Source organism: Oncorhynchus nerka, linkage group LG7 (assembly GCF_034236695.1).
Source record: "Oncorhynchus nerka isolate Pitt River linkage group LG7, Oner_Uvic_2.0, whole genome shotgun sequence".
Taxonomy (NCBI): Eukaryota; Metazoa; Chordata; class Actinopteri; order Salmoniformes; family Salmonidae; genus Oncorhynchus; species Oncorhynchus nerka.
In genome coordinates, this window is record NC_088402.1 from 89,974,985 (window position 1) to 89,997,484 (window position 22,500).

The window sequence follows — 22,500 nt, forward strand, 5'->3', positions numbered from 1 at the left end:
ATCACTCTGCCCTGAGAGTGGACCCTGTAGTTTTACTAGTACGTAGAGCTGTCATTACCTTGTAGAGAACACTACGGTCTCCCATCACTCTGCCCTGAGTGTGGACCCTGTAGTTTACTAGTACGTAGAGCTGTCATTACCTTGTAGAGAACACTACGGTCTCCCATCACTCTGCCCTGAGAGTGGACCCTGTAGTTTTACTAGTACGTAGAGCTGTCATTACCTTGTAGAGAACACTACGGTCTCCCATCACTCTGCCCTGAGTGTGGACCCTGTAGTTTACTAGTACGTAGAGCTGTCATTACCTTGTAGAGAACACTACGGTCTCCCATCACTCTGCCCTGAGAGTGGACCCTGTAGTTTTACTAGTACGTAGAGCTGTCATTACCTTGTAGAGAACACTACGGTCTCCCATCACTCTGCCCTGAGAGTGGACATGCTCGTTGGGTCTCTTCCCATTGACTGCTACTATCTTCTGAACCTCTGTAGGAAGGACCACCTCCCAGATCCGCTCTGTGGACAGGTCCTGGATGAACACACACACACACAATGAATGTCACAAACACACACAATGAATGTCACATTCACGCAGACACACACAAGCTAATGTTCCATGCTCACACACACACACACACACACACACAGTGTTAAGTCACCTTGCGCAGCCTGAATCCAGACAGGTTTCCCTGATCTGAGCGGATCAGGTAGAAGAAGATGGAGGAGGCCATCTCCTGGAGCTGCTGCAGGACGTTCTTAGTGGAGGGGAAGGCTGTCACCTGGAGGAGGGAGGGAGGGAGGGAGGGAGAATAATTAGTGCTCAGTAATCAGCTGAGCGGTTCAGTCAACAAGAACAGGTACATTAGAAAACATTGGTGCAAATCTCTCCCACAATGCACCAGAAGTGTTATTTTATTTTCCACTGACGTTACCTTGTATTGGTCATCGACCAGCAGCAGGACCTTGGAATCAGACAGTCCTACCTTGTATTGGTCATCGACCAGCAGCAGGACCTTGGAATCAGACAGTCCTACCTTGTATTGGTCATCGACCAGCAGCAGGACCTTGGAATCAGACAGTCCTACCTTGTATTGGTCATCGACCAGCAGCAGGACCTTGGAATCAGACAGTCCTACCTTGTATTGGTCATCGACCAGCAGCAGGACCTTGGAATCAGACAGTCCTACCTTGTATTGGTCATCGACCAGCAACAGGACCTTGGAATCAGACAGTCCTACCTTGTATTGATCATCGACCAGCAACAGGACCTTGGAATCAGACAGTCCTACCTTGTATTGGTCATCGACCAGCAACAGGACCTTGGAATCAGACAGTCCTACCTTGTATTGGTCATCGACCAGCAACAGGACCTTGGAATCAGACAGCCCTACCTTGTATTGGTCATCGACCAGCAACAGGACCTTGGAATCAGACAGCCCTACCTTGTATTGGTCATCGACCAGCAGCAGGACCTTGGAATCAGACAGTCCTACCTTGTATTGGTCATCGACCAGCAGCAGGACCTTGGAATCAGACAGTCCTACCTTGTATTGGTCATCGACCAGCAACAGGACCTTGGCGTAGTCCTGGTCTATAACAGGTAGTAGGAGTGACTGGAGGATGGGGCGGGGCAGGGCCGGCGGGGCGATGTGACTCTTCCTGCCAAATATGGGGTTGAACACATGCAGGGAGGCCAGGCCAGTGTCCTGGGGGGGGTAGCAAAATATTTTGATTTCACCCAACATTACATCAAGTCGGAAAAGGGGCAGCCCTGCATAGCTATGTAAACACTTAGGACCTAAATCCTACTGAGATGCTTTAACTGTGTATTTTTCATGTTCAAGATCAAATAACTAAGTTAATTTGTCATATGTAATAAATAATTTATAATAATTTATCAAATAAAACACCCACAGAATGGTGTTGTAAGGACTAGTTCGCAACACGGTGTTGTTCCTACCTTATCCTTGATGAGCAGAGTGCATTGTGGGGGATGGGGGAAGTGAGCGGTGGTCCTCTGGACGATCAGTTTGAAAACTGCGTTGGGCTGGACATTCTCCAGGTAGTGCTTCCACAGAATAGAGCCTGACTTGCTGTCGATGCCAAACAGCTGGGACCAAACGAAGATAAAAAGATGTCCTTCAGCTAAATAGGAGTGGCCTATAAAGTATGACTCAAGACTATTGGCTGAGATGAACGTGCTGTGAAACAACCAAAACATTCCAATAGTTTACTCATCGATAGCACAACAAAAATTAAAAAACAAGACATTCAGAGCATATAGAGCTTGTGTTACTACGACGACTGAAGTGACAACATCCAGCATAGTGTCACCAAGTAATCCAACGAATGTCAAAGCTCAATCCAATTTTGTTTTCTAATACCATAAAACTATACTGAACAAAAATATAAAAAACACAACATGGAACAATTTCTAAAGATTTTACTGAGTTACAGTTCATTGAAGGAAATCAAGTCAATTGAAATAAATCCATTAGGTCCTAATCTATGGATTTCACATGACTGGGAATACAGATTGGTCACCGAAACCTTAAAAAAAACGTAAGGTCGTGGATCAGAAAACCAGTCAGTATCTGGTGTGATCCCCATTTGCCTCATGCAGCGCGACACATCTGTTCTTTACCCCTTTTTTCTGAAACAATTTTGTGGCTTCCAATTGGTAGTTACAGTCTTGTCTCATCACTGCAACTCCCGTACGGACTCGGGAGAGGCGAAGGTCGAGAGCCGTGCGTCCTCCGAAACACGACCCAACCAAGACGCACTTCTTCTTGACACAATGCCCGCTTAACCCAGAAGCCAGCCGCACCAATGTGTCGGAGGAAACACCGTACACCTGGCGACGTGGTCAGCGTGCACTGCGCCCGGCCCGCCACAGGAGTCACTAGTGCGCGATGAGACAAGGATATCCCTGCCGGCCAAGCCCTCCCTAACCCGGACGACGTTGGGCCAATTGTGCGTCGCCCCATGGACCTCCCGGTCACGGCCGGCTGTGACAGAGCCTGGGCGCGAACCCAGAGTCTCTGGTGGCACAGCTAGCACAGAAGATAGCACTTAGACCACTGCACCACCCGGGAGGCCCGCGCGTCACATCTCCTTCACATAGAGTTGATCAGACTGTTGATTGAGGCCTGTGGCATGTTGTCCCACTCCTCTTCAATGGCTGTACGAAGTTGCTGTAGTACACGTCAATCCAGAGCATCCCAAACATGCTCAATGGGTGACATGTCTGGTGAGTATGCAGACAACGGATCCAGGAATTGTGTCCACTCTGTTCACAACTCGCCCACACGCCATACACATGGGTCTGCGGCTGTTTGGACGTACTGACAAATTCTCTAAAACAACGGAGGCGGCTTATGGTAGATAAATGAACATTCAATTTTCTGGCATTTTTTTTTTTAGAGAAATAAGCTTTTTTGTGCATATGTTACAATTCTGGGATCTTTTATTTCAACTCATGAAACACGAGACCAACACTTTACATGTTATGTTTATACTTTTGTTCAGTGTATTTGGTGGAATCTCTGGTGGCACAGCTGGCACTGCAGTACAGCGCCCTTAACCACCGCGCCACCCCCTCAGGTGGAATGTGCTTTGTGGCTACCGGAATGGGCAAGTAAAATGATGTCTTGATGACTACGTTAATTTGCTTTGACTCTAGTGTTCCATTTGTTCAAGTGGATTTACAGGGCACAACAACAACAACAACAACAACAAACGGATGAGCTTTGTAAATGTTTCCAAAACAAATAAAATATGTACAGTGCATTCAGATCACTTGACTTTTTCCACATTGTTACATTACAGCCTTATTGTAAAAGAATAAAATAAAAAATACATATATATACACGCATGTTTTCAAAAAGTCAAAACATTTATGAGCCTCATTAGGACTATAGTAAAGTGCTACCAATGTTGGTGCTGAGGTCAACAGACAGTAGATTCTATCCAGCCCAATGTTGGTGCTGAGGTCAACAGACAGTAGATTCTATCCAGCCCAATGTTGGTGCTGAGGTCAACAGACAGTAGATTCTATCCAGCCCAATGTTGGTGCTGAGGTCAAGACAGTAGATTCTATCCAGCCCAATGTTGGTGCTGAGGTCGACAGACTGTAGATCCCATCCAGCCCAACGTTGGTGCTGAGGTCGACAGACAGTAGATCCCATACAGCCCAATGTTGGTGCTGAGGTCGACAGACAGCAGATCCCATCCAGCCCAATGTTGGTGCTGAGGTCGACAGACAGCAGATCCCATCCAGCACAATGTTGGTGCTGAGGTCGACAGACAGCAGATCCCATCCAGCACAATGTTGGTGCTGAGGTCGACAGACAGTAGATCCCATCCAGCCCAATGTTGGTGCTGCGGTCAACAGACAGTAGATCCCATCTAAAATGTTTTTAACCAGGTAGTCTCTCACCTTCTGCCATCTACACACACACACATATATATATACACACACACACTCTCTCTCTCTCTCTGGCTCACCTTCCCCGAGGCTGTGACCCCCCCCCCCCTTTCGTCTTACCTTCCCGAGGCTGTGACCCCCCTTTCGTCTTACCTTCCTGAGGCTGTGACCCCCCTTTCGTCTTACCTTCCCGAGGCTGTGACCCCCCCTTCGTCTTACCTTCCCGAGGCCGTGACCCCCCTTTCGTCTTACCTTCCCGAGGCTGTGACCCCCCCTTTTGTCTTACCTTCCGAGGCTGTGACCCCCCTTCGTCTTACCTTCCCGAGGCTGTGACCCCCACCCCCTTCGTCTTACCTTCCCGAGGCCGTGACACCCCCCTTTCGTCTTACCTTCCCGAGGCTGTGACCCCCCTTTTGTCTTACCTTCCCGAGGCTGTGACCCCCTTCGTCTTACCTTCCCGAGGCTGTGACCCCCCTTCGTCTTACCTTCCCGAGGCTGTGACCCCCCTTCGTCTTACCTTCCCGAGGCCGTGACCCCCCTTCGTCTTACCTTCCCGAGGCCGTGACCCCCCCTTCGTCTTACCTTCCCGAGGCCGTGACCCCCCTTCGTCTTACCTTCCCGAGGCCGTGACCCCCCCTTCGTCTTACCTTCCCCGAGGCCGTGACCCCCTTCGTCTTACCTTCCCGAGGCCGTGACCCCCCCTTCGTCTTACCTTCCCGAGGCCGTGACCCCCCTTCGTCTTACCTTCCCGAGGCCGTGACCCCCCCCTTACCTTCCCGAGGCCGTGACCCCCCGTCTTACCTTCCCGAGGCCGTGACCCCCTCTGTCTTACCTTCCCGAGGCCGTGACCCCCCCGTCTTACCTTCCCGAGGCCGTGACCCCCCCGTCTTACCTTCCCGAGGCCGTGACCCCCCCGTCTTACCTTCCCGAGGCCGTGACCCCCCGTCTTACCTTCCCGAGGCCGTGACCCCCCCCCCGTCTTACCTTCCCCGAGGCCGTGACCATAACCATCATCTTCTGCAGGTTGAACTCATCCCTGGACAACGTTTCTATGGTGACCTCGTTCTTAACCTGGCCGTGGGGTTTACGGGCTTCGTAGAACAGCTTCCACAGGTGGGCCAGCCACACCTGGAGCAGAATCACCTGGGATGACAGACGCTTCAGCACCATGGGGAACAACCCGTCTGGGGGGGGCGGGGCGGGGGCAGACACAACAGGTTATGCATAATTTAGCCCAAACAACTACCTCTTTCCCAACTGTATTTAATTAATTTATTTATTTTGCTCCTTTGCACCCCATTATTTTTATTTCTACTTTGCACATTCTTCCATTGCAAAACTACCATTCCAGTGTTTTACTTGCTATATTGTATTTACTTTGCCACCATGGCCTTTTTGCCTTTACCTCCCTTATCTCACCTCATTTGCTCACATCGTATATAGACTTATTTATACTGTATTATTGACTGTATGTTTGTTTTACTCCATGTGTAACTCTGTGTTGTTGTATGTGTCGAACTGCTTTGCTTTATCTTGGCCAGGTCGCAATTGTAAATGAGAACTTGTTCTCAACTGGTCTACCAGGTTAAATAAAGGTGAAATAAAAAAATAACTAAAATAAATCTACAGTTCCAGTCACATCTTAATTCATTACATTCAAAACATTGTCTGTTAGGAAGTGATGCGTTTCACGACAGCAGGCTGGATTCTATCTACAGGGACACTAAAATACACCCCCCCCCCCCCCACTGACGAGCACAAACTCATCTACGACGAAACACAAAACAAAAATGACAGATTACAAGAAACGGCCAAAGCAAAGAAATTTTTATAGAAGGAGCTACTTTCGCTACTGATCTTACAAAACACAACAGCTTCAAACATAAGCAAACCGAAAGGACGGAAAGCTCACAGAGTTACCTTGAATGGCTGGATCCAAGCGCAGCAATGAGAAGAGAGAGAGAGAGGGGGCATGAAGCCGACGGAGGATAACGACACATTCAGGAGTATTCATTTAGACATGGTCATTTAACCTTATACGCTATCAGTTGTTGACAACAAATACAGGCAACAACAAACAAATATATATATATATATATATACTTCCACAAAGAGATAAAACACATTAAAAGTGAAATACGTAGAATTTTTACAAAAATAAAATAAAAATATATTTTAAAAAATGTTAAAATAAAACTTGAATACATAGATGTGAAGGGAATGACTAGGCATTGATAGTATTGCTTTGTGTGTCATCCTCGTAATTTTATTTATGCACGGTTGTCTTTGCTATGCTTGTTTTTAAAATGATTAAATGATTAATGTTAGTCAGGATCTTTGATGTTCTTTACCAGCTTTCTTGCCAAACTCCCCCTCCAGCTCCGCCTGGGTCCCAGTGAGTGGCAGGTCCACCATCTCCATGGTAACAACATCAGCAAGGGCCTCCTCTCTGGTCCATACCACATGTCCTGGAATCACAGGTGTTGGTTAGAAGCCTCGTCTAGTGTGTGTGTGTGTGTGTGTACCAGTGTGTGTACCAGTGTGTGTGTGTGTGTACCAGTGTGTGTACCAGTGTGTGTGTGTGTGTGTGTACCAGTGTGTGTGTGTGTGTACCAGTGTGTACCAGTGTCTGTGTGTGTGTACCAGTGTCTGTGTGTGTGTACCAGCGTGTACCAGTGTATGTGTGTGTGTACCAGTGTGTGTGTGTGTGTACCTGGCTGCTGTATGAAGGTGAGAGCATGGTCCTGTGTCTGCACGAGGACCCTGTAGCCCACAGAGTCGTCCTTCTTCAGGAAGGCATGAACGTACAGCTGGGGAGGGAACACGTCCGACTGTTACGGACCTCATTTAAACACCCGACTTCCTGAACAAAAACAACATCTGACTGATCGACTTCCCTCCATCACCTCTACACAGGTATATTCCAACAGGTGATGGGTTGGCTCGGTGGGGCTCATGCCAGACTACTCTGTACCGGGGACTTGGTCAACATTGATGAGGGTCGGGGGCGCCGAAAAAAATCTGAACTCATCACGAGGAGCCGCAGTGGCTCGTGGGTCTGCGTACCCACATCCGTATACCCCCCCCCATTCCCCCAGTCTTGACAGCCAAGAGAGACATTTTGTATGTTTTAGAGGACATTTTTATGCAATTCTACTCATTTTACCACGAGGCAGAGAGAAATATTGGCATCTTTTTAATATGATATCTGAGTGAGACTAACAAAATCAATGGGGGCGCCCCGGCTGGTAAGTCGACCATGATTACAAGTTTAGATAGCTGACCGCTAAACTAAATTTGCAATCCCCCCCCAAAACATGCTGATAATATCAGGTTAATTGGGCTAATTGACTGACATAAGAGAAAAACTGCTGATGCACAACCACATGTTGAAATTGCACCTTGTGTACTCTATCTACTATTCTACCTAGCAACAGTAAGTTGAGACAGAAGGCCTTAAAAACAATTTTTTTAAAGTGGGCCGTGGGTCGCATGGCAATCCATTTGTCCATCCCAGCTCTATAATCAATAGCAGCCCGCGGATAAATTCCCAAAGACCCCCCCCAAAAAACAGAACCAACTACAATTAACCACTAAAATCTCCGCTGTCAAGAGGGGTAGCCGCGAAAATGTTTTGCTTGAAAGTTGGAAGTACGCAATCCCTACTCTATACTCCACTCCCAATCCCTTCTCTATACTCCACTCCCAATCCCTACTCTATACTCCACTCCCAATCCCTACTCTATACTCCACTCCCTACTCTATACTCCACTCCCTACTCTATACTCCACTCCCAATCCCTACTCTATACTCCACTCCCACCAAAGTTTCCAATCCCTACTCTATACTCCACTCCCAACCCCTACTCTATACTCCACTCCCAATCCCTACTCTATACTCCACTCCCAATCCCTACTCTATACTCCACTCCCAATCCCTACTCTATACTCCACTCCCAATCCCTACTCTATACTCTATACTCCACTTCCAATCCCTACTCTATACTCCACTCCCACCAAAGTTTCCAACCCCTACTCTATACTCCACTTCCAATCCCTACTCTATACTCCACTCCCACCAAAGTTTCCAATCCCTTCTCTATACTCCACTCCCAATCCCTACTCTATACTCCACTCCCAATCCCTACTCTATAGTCCACTTCCAATCCCTACTCTATACTCCACTCCCACCAAAGTTTCCAACCCCTACTCTATACTCCACTTCCAATCCCTACTCTATACTCCACTTCCAATCCCTACTCTATACTCCACTCCCACCAAAGTTTCCAATCCCTACTCTATACTCCACTTCCAATCCCTACTCTATACTCCACTTCCAATCCCTACTCTATACTCCACTCCCAATCCCTACTCTATACTCTATACTCCACCTCCAATCCCTACTCTATACTCCACTCCCATCAAAGTTTCCAATCCCTACTCTATACTCCACTCCCACCAAAGTTTCCAATCCCTACTCTATACTCCACTCCCATCAAAGTTTCCAATCCCTACTCTATACTCCACTTCCAATCCCTACTCTATACTCCACTCCCAATCCCTACTCTATACTCTATACTCCACCTCCAATCCCTACTCTATACTCCACTCCCATCAAAGTTTCCAATCCCTACTCTATACTCCACTCCCACCAAAGTTTCCAATCCCTACTCTATACTCCACTCCCATCAAAGTTTCCAATCCCTACTCTATACTCCACTTCCAATCCCTACTCTATACTCCACCTCCAATCCCTACTCTATACTCCACTCCCATCAAAGTTTCCAATCCCTACTCTATACTCCACTCCCACCAAAGTTTCCAATCCCTACTCTATACTCTATACTCCACCTCCAATCCCTACTCTATACTCCACTCCCACCAAAGTTTCCAACCCCTACTCTATACTCCACTTCCAATCCCTACTCTATACTCCACTTCCAATCCCTACTCTATACTCCACTTCCAATCCCTACTCTATACTCCACTCCCAATCCCTACTCTATACTCTATACTCCACCTCCAATCCCTACTCTATACTCCCATCAAAGTTTCCAATCCCTACTCTATACTCCACTCCCATCAAAGTTTCCAATCCCTACTCTATACTCCACTCCCACCAAAGTTTCCAATCCCTACTCTATACTCCACTCCCATCAAAGTTTCCAATCCCTACTCTATACTCCACTTCCAATCCCTACTCTATACTCCACTCCCAATCCCTACTCTATACTCTATACTCCACCTCCAATCCCTACTCTATACTCCCATCAAAGTTTCCAATCCCTACTCTATACTCCACTCCCACCAAAGTTTCCAATCCCTACTCTATACTCCACTCCCATCAAAGTTTCCAATCCCTACTCTATACTCCACTCCCACCAAAGTTTCCAATCCCTACTCTATACTCCACTCCCATCAAAGTTTCCAATCCCTACTCTATACTCCACTCCCACCAAAGTTTCCAATCCCTACTCTATACTCCACTCCCACCAAAGTTTCCAATCCCTACTCTATACTCCACTCCCACCAAAGTTTCCAGTCCCTACTCTATACTCCACTCCCATCAAAGTTTCCAATCCCTACTCTATACTCCACTCCCATCAAAGTTTCCAATCCCTACTCTATACTCCACTCCCATCAAAGTTTCCAATCCCTACTCTATACTCCACTTCCAATCCCTACTCTATACTCCACCTCCAATCCCTACTCTATACTCCACTCCCATCAAAGTTTCCAATCCCTACTCTATACTCCACTCCCACCAAAGTTTCCAATCCCTACTCTATACTCCACTCCCATCAAAGTTTCCAATCCCTACTCCACTCCCACCAAAGTTTCCAATCCCTACTCTATACTCCACTCCCACCAAAGTTTCCAATCCCTACTCTATACTCCACTCCCACCAAAGTTTCCAATCCCTACTCTATACTCCACTCCCATCAAAGTTTCCAATCCCTACTCCACTCCCACCAAAGTTTCCAATCCCTACTCTATACTCCACTCCCACCAAAGTTTCCAATCCCTACTCTATACTCCACTCCCACCAAAGTTTCCAGTCCCTACTCTATACTCCACTCCCACCAAAGTTTCCAATCCCTACTCTATACTCCACTCCCATCAAAGTTTCCAATCCCTACTCTATACTCCACTCCCATCAAAGTTTCCAGTCCCTACTCCACTCCCACCAAAGTTTCCAATCCCTACTCTATTATACTCCACGATCTTTCTCCTCATACAGACCTTGAAGGGTTTCCCACCGTTAAGATCGAGGGGAAAGATGACGGTTGTATCCAGCAACCTACGACCTGAATCAGCGCTGAACAGATTGATATCACAAGCCTGGAGTGGAAACAGATATTTAAAAAACATCTAAAATGGGTTACATACTTCAGTAGAACTAACTAACTACACACTATATGACCACATGCATGATGTGACACTTCCATTTTTTTTTTTAGGTCATTCTGAGACATCTTTCTTTTTTTTTTTTAACTGTTGTTGAACTTTTTTTTTTTTTTTGAAGACTCACGGTTTCGTTTTTGGGAGTCATGACGGCAGCAACAGTCTTCTCCCCTGTGGTGGCAAATGAAACCAAGAACGCCTAGAAACATAGACATTCTCCAGTTAGTCACACAGCTCATTCAGCTCCATTGACCTCCCAACTAACAACATTTGAGGTAAAAATCTTGTTCAGGTTTAAAAATGGGAAATAATATATGCCACTTAGCAGAATCACTCATCCAGAGAGATGTGTAAGTACAGGAAACAAATAAGTAGCAAATAATAAATTGCCCGTCTGGGATAAATTAAAGTTCATTAAATGAACGAATGGTGATTCTGTACCGGCTGGAAGTCTCTGAGTGAGGAGATGGTGTATCCATCAGCATTGAGCTGCAGCAGGACGTGGTGGTCTGGTCCGAGCTGGAGAAAGAACTCTGAGAGGGGTGAGCGGGCCGGGTGGGGCTGGCTGGACAACAGGACGGGCTGGAAGCCTGGGGACACCTCCAGATCCAGAGACTGGATCGAAAAAGGTACAATATATAGCCTGTTACACACCAGCGTGTCCACCTAACTGAGACTATGAAGACTTTCTTTACACTTCGGAGCTTCAAGTCGTGGTTGAACAGGAGTTACCTGCAGTGGGATCTGGTTGAACTGTGGCGCCTCCTCAGCCTGTATCGGGAGGGTGTAGAGGGCGAGAGTGGCGGGATCCACACACATCAGCACCCCTTGACCAATCACCACACAGCTGGACTCAACACTGGACAGCCACGGGGCTTCAACTGACCTCTGAGAACCATAACAGACATCACAACCAACAGGGTTAGAGCTATGACGTGTGTATTGTAGAATGAACCAGAACACTCCGTTATGTAGTAGAATTAACCAGAACACTCCTTTATGTTGTGGAATTAACCAGAACACTCCTTTATGTTGTAGAATTAACCAGAACACTCCTTTATGTAGTAGAATTAACCAGAACACTCCGTTATGTTGTAGAATTAACCAGAACACTCCTTTATGTTGTAGAATTAACAAGAACACTCCGTTATGTTGTAGAATTAACCAGAACACTCCGTTATGTTGTAGAATTAACCAGAACACTCCGCTATATTGTGGAATTAACCAGAACACTCCGCTATGTTGTGGAATTAACCAGAACACTCCTTTATGTTGTAGAATTAACCAGAACACTCCGTTATGTAGTAGAATTAACCAGAACACTCCGTTATATTGTGGAATTAACCAGAACACTCCGTTATGTAGTAGAATTAACCAGAACACTCCTTTATGTCGTAGAATTAACCAGAACACTCCGTTATGTCGTAGAATTAACCAGAACACTCCTTTATGTTGTAGAATTAACCAGAAGACTCCGTTATGTTGTAGAATTAACCAGAACACTCCGTTATGTTGTAGAATTAACCAGAACACTCCGTTATGTTGTATTGCTTGTGTAGTGTCACATGGTGAAAGACCTACTTTGTTATGATTGTTAATGATGTATTTAATAGTTAAATGCAGAGAATTTGCCAAATGTCTTTGTTTTGGGTTTGGTTCACGCTAGAGTTTAATGTTGGGGAACCGGGTTACAGAGATTTAACAACCAAACCCACTCCAGATACATAATTGCGAAAAATTGCAGTAAACTATATAATAAATGATTTATTTATATGATGAGTGTGATGTGAAAAACATTAGTTGGCACTATATGCATTGGGGCAGGTAGCGTTCTCCTTGCATCCGCCAAACCCAGATTCATCAGTCGGACTGCCAGATGGTGAAGCAGGATTCATCACTCCAGAGAACGCGTTTCCACTGTTCCAGAGTCCAATGGCGGCGAGCTTTACACCACTCCAGCCGACGCTTGGCTTTGCACATAGTGATCTGAGGATTGTGTGCGGCTGCTCGGCCATGGAAACCCATTTCATGAAGCTCCCTACAAACAGTTCTTGTGTCGAGGTTTCTTCCAGAGGCAGTTTGGAACTCGGTAGGGAGTGTTAGGCACTTCAGAGTTCCCGTTCTGTGAGCTGATGTGGCCTACCACTTCGAGGCTGAGCCGTTGTTGCTCCTGGACTTTTCCATTTCACAACAACAGCACTTACAGTTGACCAAGGAAGCTCTCGCTTGGCAGAAATTTGACAAACTGACTTGTTGGAAAGGTGGCATTAAGTAAGGCCAATCTACTGCCAGTGTTTGTCTATGGAGATTGCATGGCCGTGTGCTCGATTTTATATACCTGTCAGCAATGGATATGGCTGAAATAGCCTAATCCACTAATTTGAAGGGGTGCACACATACTTTTGTATATATATACACACATACATACAGTGGGGAGAACAAGTATTTGATACACTGCCGATTTTCCTACTTACAAAGCATGTAGAGGTCTGTATTTTTTTTATCATAGGTACACTTCAACTGTGAGAGACGGAATCTAAAACAAAAATCCAGAAAATCACATTGTATGATTTTTAAGTAATTCATTTGCATTTTATTGCAAAAAATAAATGGGGGGGGGGTGCCATTCAATCAACTGTGAGGCATTACGTGGTCCAAATAACTCAACTGGCTAGTTTGCTTGTCTGTAGAGAGAAGGGCGGGGTTGTACGTTGATCCTGATGCTCTGATTGGATAGAGAAAAGCTGTATTTCTCTGTCCACGTCGCTTCAAAATTTCACTCGATCACTTTCACTTCTCCGTTTGGGTCTGATTATTCAGCCTGCTACTATGATAAATCATATGGTGAGGACTGACACACACACACACACACAGCCTTGATCCCAGACACAGAGCCCTGATCCCAGACACAGAGCCCTGATCCCAGACACAGGGCCCTGATCCCAGACACAGGGCCCTGATCCCAGACACAGGGCCCTGATCCCAGACACACGGCCCTGATCCCAGACACAGGGCCCTGAACCCAGACACAGACACAGGGCCCTGAACCCAGACACAGACACAGGGCCCTGATCCCAGACACAGACACAGGGCCCTGATCCTAGACACAGACACACGGCCCTGATCCCAGACACACGGCCCTGATCCCAGACACACGGCCCTGATCCCAGACACACGGCCCTGATCCCAGACACACGGCCCTGATCCCAGACACACGGCCCTGATCCCAGACACACGGCCCTGATCCCAGACACACGGCCCTGATCCCAGACACACGGCCCTGATCCCAGACACACGGCCCTGATCCCAGACACACGGCCCTGATCCCAGACACACGGCCCTGATCCCAGACACACGGCCCTGATCCCAGACACACGGCCCTGATCCCAGACACACGGCCCTGATCCCAGACACACGGCCCTGATCCCAGACACACAGCCCTGATCCCAGACAAACAGCCCTGATCCCAGACACACAGCCCTGATCCCAGACACACAGCCCTGATCCCAGACACACACACACACACACACACACACAGCCCTGATCCCAGACAACCTCAAAACAGCTGTGACAGTTATGGAGTTATACTTTTATATATTTACGTCACAGAGTTCTAGACCAAGTTACCTGCTTGATGATCTCGCCATCCTCTAGGCTGTAGGCTATGATCGTGAGGTGAGAGTTAGGAACCACCCCCAACACATAGACCTCCTCTTCTCCCCCAGAGTACACTGCCTGGTACTGGACCGTATCACTGTGGGCAACAACCAAATAAATACTTAATAGTTTAGCACGTAAATGCTTAAGACCTGGATTCAAAAGAGCATTTTAAATCTTTCAGATACTTTGTACGTTTGTTTGGGACATTCTGGAGATGGGCTTGCACTTTTTGGAACCATTGTTTTTTTATTGTTTCCACTATATAAGCTTAAGTATCTGAAAGAAAACAGATACTGTTTCGGACCCAGGTATGAGAACCAGTGTCGTACTGTACCCTACCTGTCAGGCAGGTTCTCCACCCATTTCTGGTGTCCATTGGTGAGGTAGTGGAGAGAGATGGCAGCTTTCTTAAGCACAGCTACATGCTTTACTGTGTCCTGTACGGCCACAAAACACGCAGCCTGGAAGCTGAAATAGAGAGAGACATTATGAGCAGTTAGTCATCTGGCAAAATATCTAAAATCCTTGTCCATTTCTATAGAGTGTCTCTCAGCTACAAAACCCGCAGTTAAAACGGAGAACGGGTCATCTGCACATGAACACACAGGGACAACCACACGCACCTGCCAGTATCCAGCACGGCCTCCCAGTTCAGCCCGCCCATGTTGGTGTCCCAGGAACGGAGCAAACGACCACCTCCAACCACCATCAGAGCATCTAGAGAAGACGTAAAAGAACAGACATTTAAATACCCGCTGAAGGCAGAATCTTACAATTAACATCGGCAAAGATACAGCCAATGTAGTGGACTATATACAACACAGTTATGTTGGCTAAGCCAAGTAACTAGGCAGTCGACAGTGACCTTAGAAAAGACTGTTGTCACCTTGTCCATGCAGCAAAAGTATATCTATGGTTCCCTCTGGTCCCGCCTTGTCAACATGTCTCCAAACTGTGAAGTAGGAATGAAAAATAATTAACTCTATGGAAGATATTCAAAAAAAAATATATATATATTATTTTTTTAAAGAGAAAAGCTAGAAACATATTTTGTATTGTAATATGAATGACAACATACTCACAGAGATCTCCAGTCCTGGAGTTGAAAGACGCAAAGATGTTCTTGTCGGTAGCGACAAACAGCTTTTTAGACGACTGCGAATGCGAGTCGAAGTGGGCAAAGAGCGTCTTCCCCACATACTGCTGTCTCCTGGAAATAAGAGAATATTTAATAAGAAAATATAATCAATCACCAATGTATATTTGTCTTCTTCATTAAATGCTGCGTTTTGAGACTCTTGAGTCATATCTGTGGCAAAGACACCTGTCACAAGGAGCAGATGGGACATGGATCTTCTTCCCACAATAAAGAGGAAGCGATCAAATAAGATATTTACATTCATGAGCTATTCCAACAAGTGACTGTCAATACAGGTGCAGACATGACAAGGATACCTATTGACTGAACCCGACACCCCAGAGGCTTACTTACTGTCTTTTCGCCATGATCTATGATATTGGACGCTGTCAATGGTTAGCACATAGCACTAGTTTAGCTAACTGCATAGCGGCATCAATGGGTATTCTCAATGAACAGCTACATACCAATCAAATTTGCCAACTTGATCTTCGAAGACAGCTTCACTCATGACAAATAAAGAAAAAAAGATTACAAATAGAGACGTTGGTTTAGACATTTTAGCAGGTGGCTTCATAGAAAGATAACGAACCATGTACTAATCACTTCCGGGTCGATGTTCTTCTTTCATTTTGATTGGCGGTTTGTAAACTAACACCTCTGGTGTATTACCGCCACCTACCGAGCTGGAGTGTGAAACACACACACACACACACACACACACACACACACACACACACACGCACAGGTGCTAAAACACACAGAGACACAAACACACACACATACACACAGCCGAGAAAGAAGGAATTGTAAAATCTCCATTCATGCTCTCACTTCCACAAGCCCTGACTGCCATCTGTGAGCCTGTAGAAACACAACCATAGACTGTAGAAACACAACCGTAGACTGTAGAAACACAACCATAGACTGTAGAAACACAACCATAGACTGTAGAAACACAACCGTAGACCCTCTCTCTGTGAAGAGCTCCACCCTCTCTCTGTGAAGAGCTCCACACTCTCTGTGTGAAGAGCTCCACCCTCTCTGTGTGAAGAGCTCCACCCTCTCTGTATAGAGCTCCACCCTCTCTGTGTGAAGAGCTCCACCCTCTCTGTGTGAAGAGCTCCACCCTCTCTGTGTGAAGAGCTCCACCCTCTCTGTGTGAAGAGCTCCACCCTCTCTCTGTGAAGAGCTCCACCCTCTCTGTGTGAAGAGCTCCACCCTCTCTGTGTGAAGAGCTCCACCTTCTCTGTGTGAAGAGCTCCACCCTCTCTGTGTGAAGAGCTCCACCCTCTCTCTTTACAAGTTACAGGCAAGTCTGTGAAGAGCTCCACCCTCTCTCTGTGAAGAGCTCCACCCTCTCTGTGTGAAGAGCTCCACCCTCTCTGTGTGAAGAGCTCCACACTCTCTGTGTGAAGAGCTCCACCCTCTCTGTGTGAAGAGCTCCACCCTCTCTGTGTGAAGAGCTCCACCCTCTCTGTGTGAAGAGCTCCACCCTCTCTGTGTGAATAGCTCCACCCTCTCTGTATAGAGCTCCACCCTCTCTGTGTAGAGCTCCACCCTCTCTGTGTGAAGAGCTCCACCCTCTCTGTGTGAAGAGCTCCACACTCTCTGTGTGAAGAGCTCCACCCTCTCTGTGTGAAGAGCTCCACCCTCTCTGTATAGAGCTCCACCCTCTCTGTGTAGAGCTCCACCCTCTCTGTGTAGAGCTCCACCCTCTCTGTATAGAGCTCCACCCTCTCTGTATAGAGCTCCACCCTCTCTGTGTAGAGCTCCACCCTCTCTGTATAGAGCTCCACCCTCTCTGTGTGAAGAGCTCCACCCTCTCTGTGTAGAGCTCCACCCTCTCTCTTTACAAGTCGATGGCCCAAATGTTCCATTCCCTTTCCGAAAATTCAAAAGAAGCGAAATCGTGATTTAGTCAAAATAATCAGAGGTGAAAAACCCAAACTGCTGATCGTAGTAAAACTGCAGCATGTTCTCTCAGCCTCAAACATGTTCTCTCAGCCTCAAACATGTTCTCTCAGCCTCAAACATGTTCTCTCAGCCTCAAACATGTGTAGAATTACAGGGGGAGTTGCAAAACAGCACTACGCCACCGTCTCCCCTTGTTTTCCAGTAAGAGCTCATATGAACATCTTTAAATCCATGTCTCAGTTGTTTCAAGGACTTAAAAATCCTTCTTTACAAAACTTCTTCAGGATTGGTGGGTCCCCTGCCGGACAGTTGAGCTAACGTAGGCTAATGCGATTAGCATGAGGTTGAGCTAACGTAGGCTAATGCGATTAGCATGAGGTTGATCTAACGTAGGCTAATGCGATTAGCATGAGGTTGAGCTAACGTAGGCTAATGCGATTAGCATGAGGTTGAGCTAACGTAGGCTAATGTGATTAGCATGAGGTTGAGCTAACGTAGGCTAATGCGATTAGCATGAGGTTGAGCTAACGTAGGCTAATGTGATTAGCATGAGGTTGATCTAATGTAGGCTAATGCGATTAGCATGAGGTTGAGCTAACGTAGGCTAATGCGATTAGCATGAGTTTGAGCTAACGTAGGCTAATGCGATTAGCATGAGGTTGAGCTAACGTAGGCCAATGCGATTAGCATGAGGTTGAGCTAACGTAGGCTAATGCGATTATCATGAGGTTGAGCTAACGTAGGCTAATGCGATTAGCATGAGGTTGTAAGTAACAAGAACATTTCCCAGGACGTAGACATATCTGATATTGGACAGAAAGCTTAAATTCTTGTTAATCTCACTGCACTGTCCAATTTACAGTAGCTATTACAGTGAAAGAATACCATGCTATTGTTTGAGGAGAGTTCACAGTTATGAACTTCAAAATGTATTAATAAACCAATTAAGCACATTTGGGCAGTCTTGATACAACATTTTGAACAGATATGCAATGGTTCATTGGAACTGTCTAAAACGTTGCACATATACTGCTGCCATCTAGTGGCCAAAATCTAAATGGTATCTGGGCTGGAATAATACATTATGGCCATTTTCTTGCATTTCAAAGATGATGGTACAACAACAAAAAATACAAAATAACGGTTGTTTTTTTCTTTGTATTATCTTTTACCGGATCTAATGTGTTATATTCTCCTACATTCATTTCACATTTACACAAACTTCAAAAGTGTTTCCTTTCAAATGGTACCAAGAATATGCATATGCTTGCTTCAGGGCCTGCGTTACAGGCAGTAAGATTTGGGTATGTCATTTTGGGCAATTATTTTTTTATTTTTTTAAGTGTCTGATCCTAAAGAGGTTTTAAGGGTTGTCCAACAAGTGACTTGAGCAGTCACACAAGTTAAACCTGCTCTGTGGTTGCCCTATTGGACGAGTGATTACTTGATTATTATAGCAACCCAAATGCTAATATTTCTAGTAGTGTGGTGTTACTGGTTCCTTCCTTGTGTGTAGGTGAAAATAGCTACTTTACATTTTCAGGCAAGTGATTATAATCTTCTTCGTCAACTAGCAAATATTCCTGACTTGTCTGATGGCCAAGTGTTTTTAGTTTTTTTCAGAACCTTTAATGTCAGCTGTCCAAACCTTACTGACCTGTAAGAGCTCTTGTCTTTATGTGACCTAGTGTCATGTGGGACAATGAACCCACGAGTAGTAAATGTTGATAAAACTTCTTATGATGACAGGAAATGGATTTCTAGATGATAAAAATCCTCATATAGTTCTACAGTTTAAAAAAACAAAAAGTGGGTACCCCGCCTCTGTTTTGGTAAAAAAGCTGATGGATGGGCCTGGAGAAATGTTACCACATTCAAAGTCATAGACAGATCTACGGAAAGCAAGGACTGACCATGCATGATATCAACATGATAGTTTTAACACTGTTTTGGAGTGGTTTTTACAATGACATAGTTTACAAACATTGGAGTAAATAAAACAAGTTTATATGCTGGGTTCTGATGGGGTACGACAGTTAAACTAAACTCATGAGGCATTTTAAAAAAAAATTATAATCATCAAGAATCAACGGGTAAATGAATGAATTTAAACGTCCCTTTAAGATAATGATAAGGGTTTTACGATGCTGGCATGATCCTCTTGACGGGAACACACACAGAGGCAGTGACGGAACGTAGTTTTGTGAGTATAGAGTTCCCAGCAAAAGGGTCAAAACAGCTCATTTCCCGTCAGAGAGATTTTACAGCATCACTGTTCACGAGATTATGAGCAATTATAATCTAATCTAATCACTTCCTGATAACTGTAACCATGAACATATTTAGCAAGAAGTAGCTATGATCCTATAGCATCATACTTACTGAATAGACACAAGTATGATACAATAGTAAACAAACATTAAGAACACCTGCTGTCTCCATGACACAGACTGACCAGGTGAATCCATGACATAGACTGACCAGGTGAATCCATGACATAGACTGACCAGGTGAATCCATGACATAGACTGACCAGGTGTCTCCATGACATAGACTGACCAGGTGTCTCCATGACACAGACTGACCAGGTGTCTCCATGACACAGACTGACCAGGTGAATCCATGACACAGACTGACCAGGTGAATCCATGACATAGACCGACCAGGTGAATCCATGACACAGACTGACCAGGTGAATCCATGACATAGACTGACCAGGTGAATCCATGACATAGACTGACCAGGTGAATCCATGACATAAACTGACCAGGTGAATCCATGACATAAACTGACCAGGTGAATCCATGACATAGACTGACCAGGTGAATCCATGACATAGACTGACCAGGTGAATCCATGACACAGACTGACCAGGTGAATCCATGACATAGACTGACCAGGTGAATCCATGACATAGACTGACCAGGTGAATCCATGACATAGACTGACCAGGTGAATCCATGACATAGACTGACCAGGTGTCTCCATGACATAGACTGACCAGGTGTCTCCATGACACAGACTGACCAGGTGTCTCCATGACACAGACTGACCAGGTGAATCCATGACACAGACTGACCAGGTGAATCCATGACATAGACCGACCAGGTGAATCCATGACACAGACTGACCAGGTGAATCCATGACACAGACTGACCAGGTGAATCCATGACATAGACTGACCAGGTGAATCCATGACATAGACTGACCAGGTGAATCCATGACATAAACTGACCAGGTGAATCCATGACATAAACTGACCAGGTGAATCCATGACATAGACTGACCAGGTGAATCCATGACATAGACTGACCAGGTGAATCCATGACACAGACTGACCAGGTGAATCCATGACATAGACTGACCAGGTGAATCCATGACATAGACTGACCAGGTGAATCCATGACATAGACTGACCAGGTGAATCCATGACATAGACTGACCAGGTGAATCCATGACATAGACTGACCAGGTGAATCCATGACATAGACTGACCAGGTGTCTCCATGACATAGACTGACCAGGTGAATCCATGACATAGACTGACCAGGTGAATCCATGACATAGACTGACCAGGTGAATCCATGACATAGACTGACCAGGTGAATCCATGACACAGACTGACCAGGTGTCTCCATGACACAGACTGACCAGGTGAATCCATGACACAGACTGACCAGGTGTCTCCATGACATAGACTGACCAGGTGAATCCATGACACAGACTGACCAGGTGTCTCCATGACACAGACTGACCAGGTGTCTCCATGACACAGACTGACCAGGTGAATCCATGACACAGACTGACCAGGTGTCTCCATGACACAGACTGACCAGGTGAATCCATGACACAGACTGACCAGGTGTCTCCATGACACAGACTGACCAGGTGAATCCATGACATAGACTGACCAGGTGAATCCATGACACAGACTGACCAGGTGAATCCATGACACAGACTGACCAGGTGAATCCATGACACAGACTGACCAGGTGAATCCATGACACAGACTGACCAGGTGAATCCATGACACAGACTGACCAGGTGAATCCATGACACAGACTGACCAGGTGAATCCATGACATAGACTGACCAGGTGAATCCATGACATAGACTGACCAGGTGTCTCCATGACATTGACTGACCAGGTGTCTCCATGACATTGACTGACCAGGTGAATCCATGACATAGACTGACCAGGTGTCTCCATGACATAGACTGACCAGGTGAATCCATGACATAGACTGACCAGGTGTCTCCATGACATTGACTGACCAGGTGAATCCATGACATAGACTGACCAGGTGTCTCCATGACATAGACTGACCAGGTGAATCCATGACATAGACTGACCAGGTGTCTCCATGACATAGACTGACCAGGTGTCTCCATGACATAGACTGACCAGGTGAATCCATGACATAGACTGACCAGGTGTCTCCATGACACAGACTGACCAGGTGAATCCATGACATAGACTGACCAGGTGTCTCCATGACATAGACTGACCAGGTGTCTCCATGACATAGACCGACCAGGTGAATCCATGACATAGACTGACCAGGTGAATCCATGACATAGACTGACCAGGTGAATCCATGACATAAACTGACCAGGTGAATCCATGACATAGACTGACCAGGTGTCTCCATGACATTGACTGACCAGGTGAATCCATGACATAGACTGACCAGGTGAATCCATGACATAAACTGACCAGGTGAATCCATGACATAGACTGACCAGGTGAATCCATGACATAGACTGACCAGGTGTCTCCATGACATTGACTGACCAGGTGAATCCATGACATAGACTGACCAGGTGAATCCATGACATAAACTGACCAGGTGAATCCATGACATAGACTGACCAGGTGAATCCATGACATAGACTGACCAGGTGAATCCATGACATAGACCGACCAGGTGAATCCATGACATAGACTGACCAGGTGA

General features: G+C 46.0%; 1 protein-coding gene across 2 annotated transcripts in view; it reads right to left on the reverse strand.

Moving 5' to 3' along the window:
- The window catches only part of LOC115125690 (ER membrane protein complex subunit 1), a 40,684-nt gene extending 24,439 nt beyond the window's left edge, over positions 1–16,245 (reverse strand). The window contains exons 1-17 of one of the 2 annotated variants that reach the window (XM_065020957.1): positions 16,093–16,245; positions 15,570–15,697; positions 15,374–15,439; positions 15,111–15,204; positions 14,827–14,955; positions 14,455–14,581; positions 11,560–11,715; positions 11,269–11,442; positions 10,955–11,026; positions 10,666–10,764; positions 7,137–7,233; positions 6,775–6,891; positions 5,408–5,607; positions 1,958–2,107; positions 1,542–1,703; positions 657–776; positions 389–526 (exon numbers count right to left, since the gene is read on the reverse strand). In XM_065020957.1, coding sequence (XP_064877029.1) covers positions 389–526; positions 657–776; positions 1,542–1,703; positions 1,958–2,107; positions 5,408–5,607; positions 6,775–6,891; positions 7,137–7,233; positions 10,666–10,764; positions 10,955–11,026; positions 11,269–11,442; positions 11,560–11,715; positions 14,455–14,581; positions 14,827–14,955; positions 15,111–15,204; positions 15,374–15,439; positions 15,570–15,697; positions 16,093–16,220 — 2,157 coding nt within the window. In that variant the 5' untranslated portion in view covers positions 16,221–16,245. Of the gene's footprint in view, positions 1–388; positions 527–656; positions 777–1,541; positions 1,704–1,957; positions 2,108–5,407; positions 5,608–6,774; positions 6,892–7,136; positions 7,234–10,665; positions 10,765–10,954; positions 11,027–11,268; positions 11,443–11,559; positions 11,716–14,454; positions 14,582–14,826; positions 14,956–15,110; positions 15,205–15,373; positions 15,440–15,565; positions 15,698–16,092 lie in introns of both variants that reach the window. The other variant, XM_065020958.1, reaches the window with a different exon arrangement.
- Positions 16,246–22,500: the final 6,255 nt, after the last annotated feature.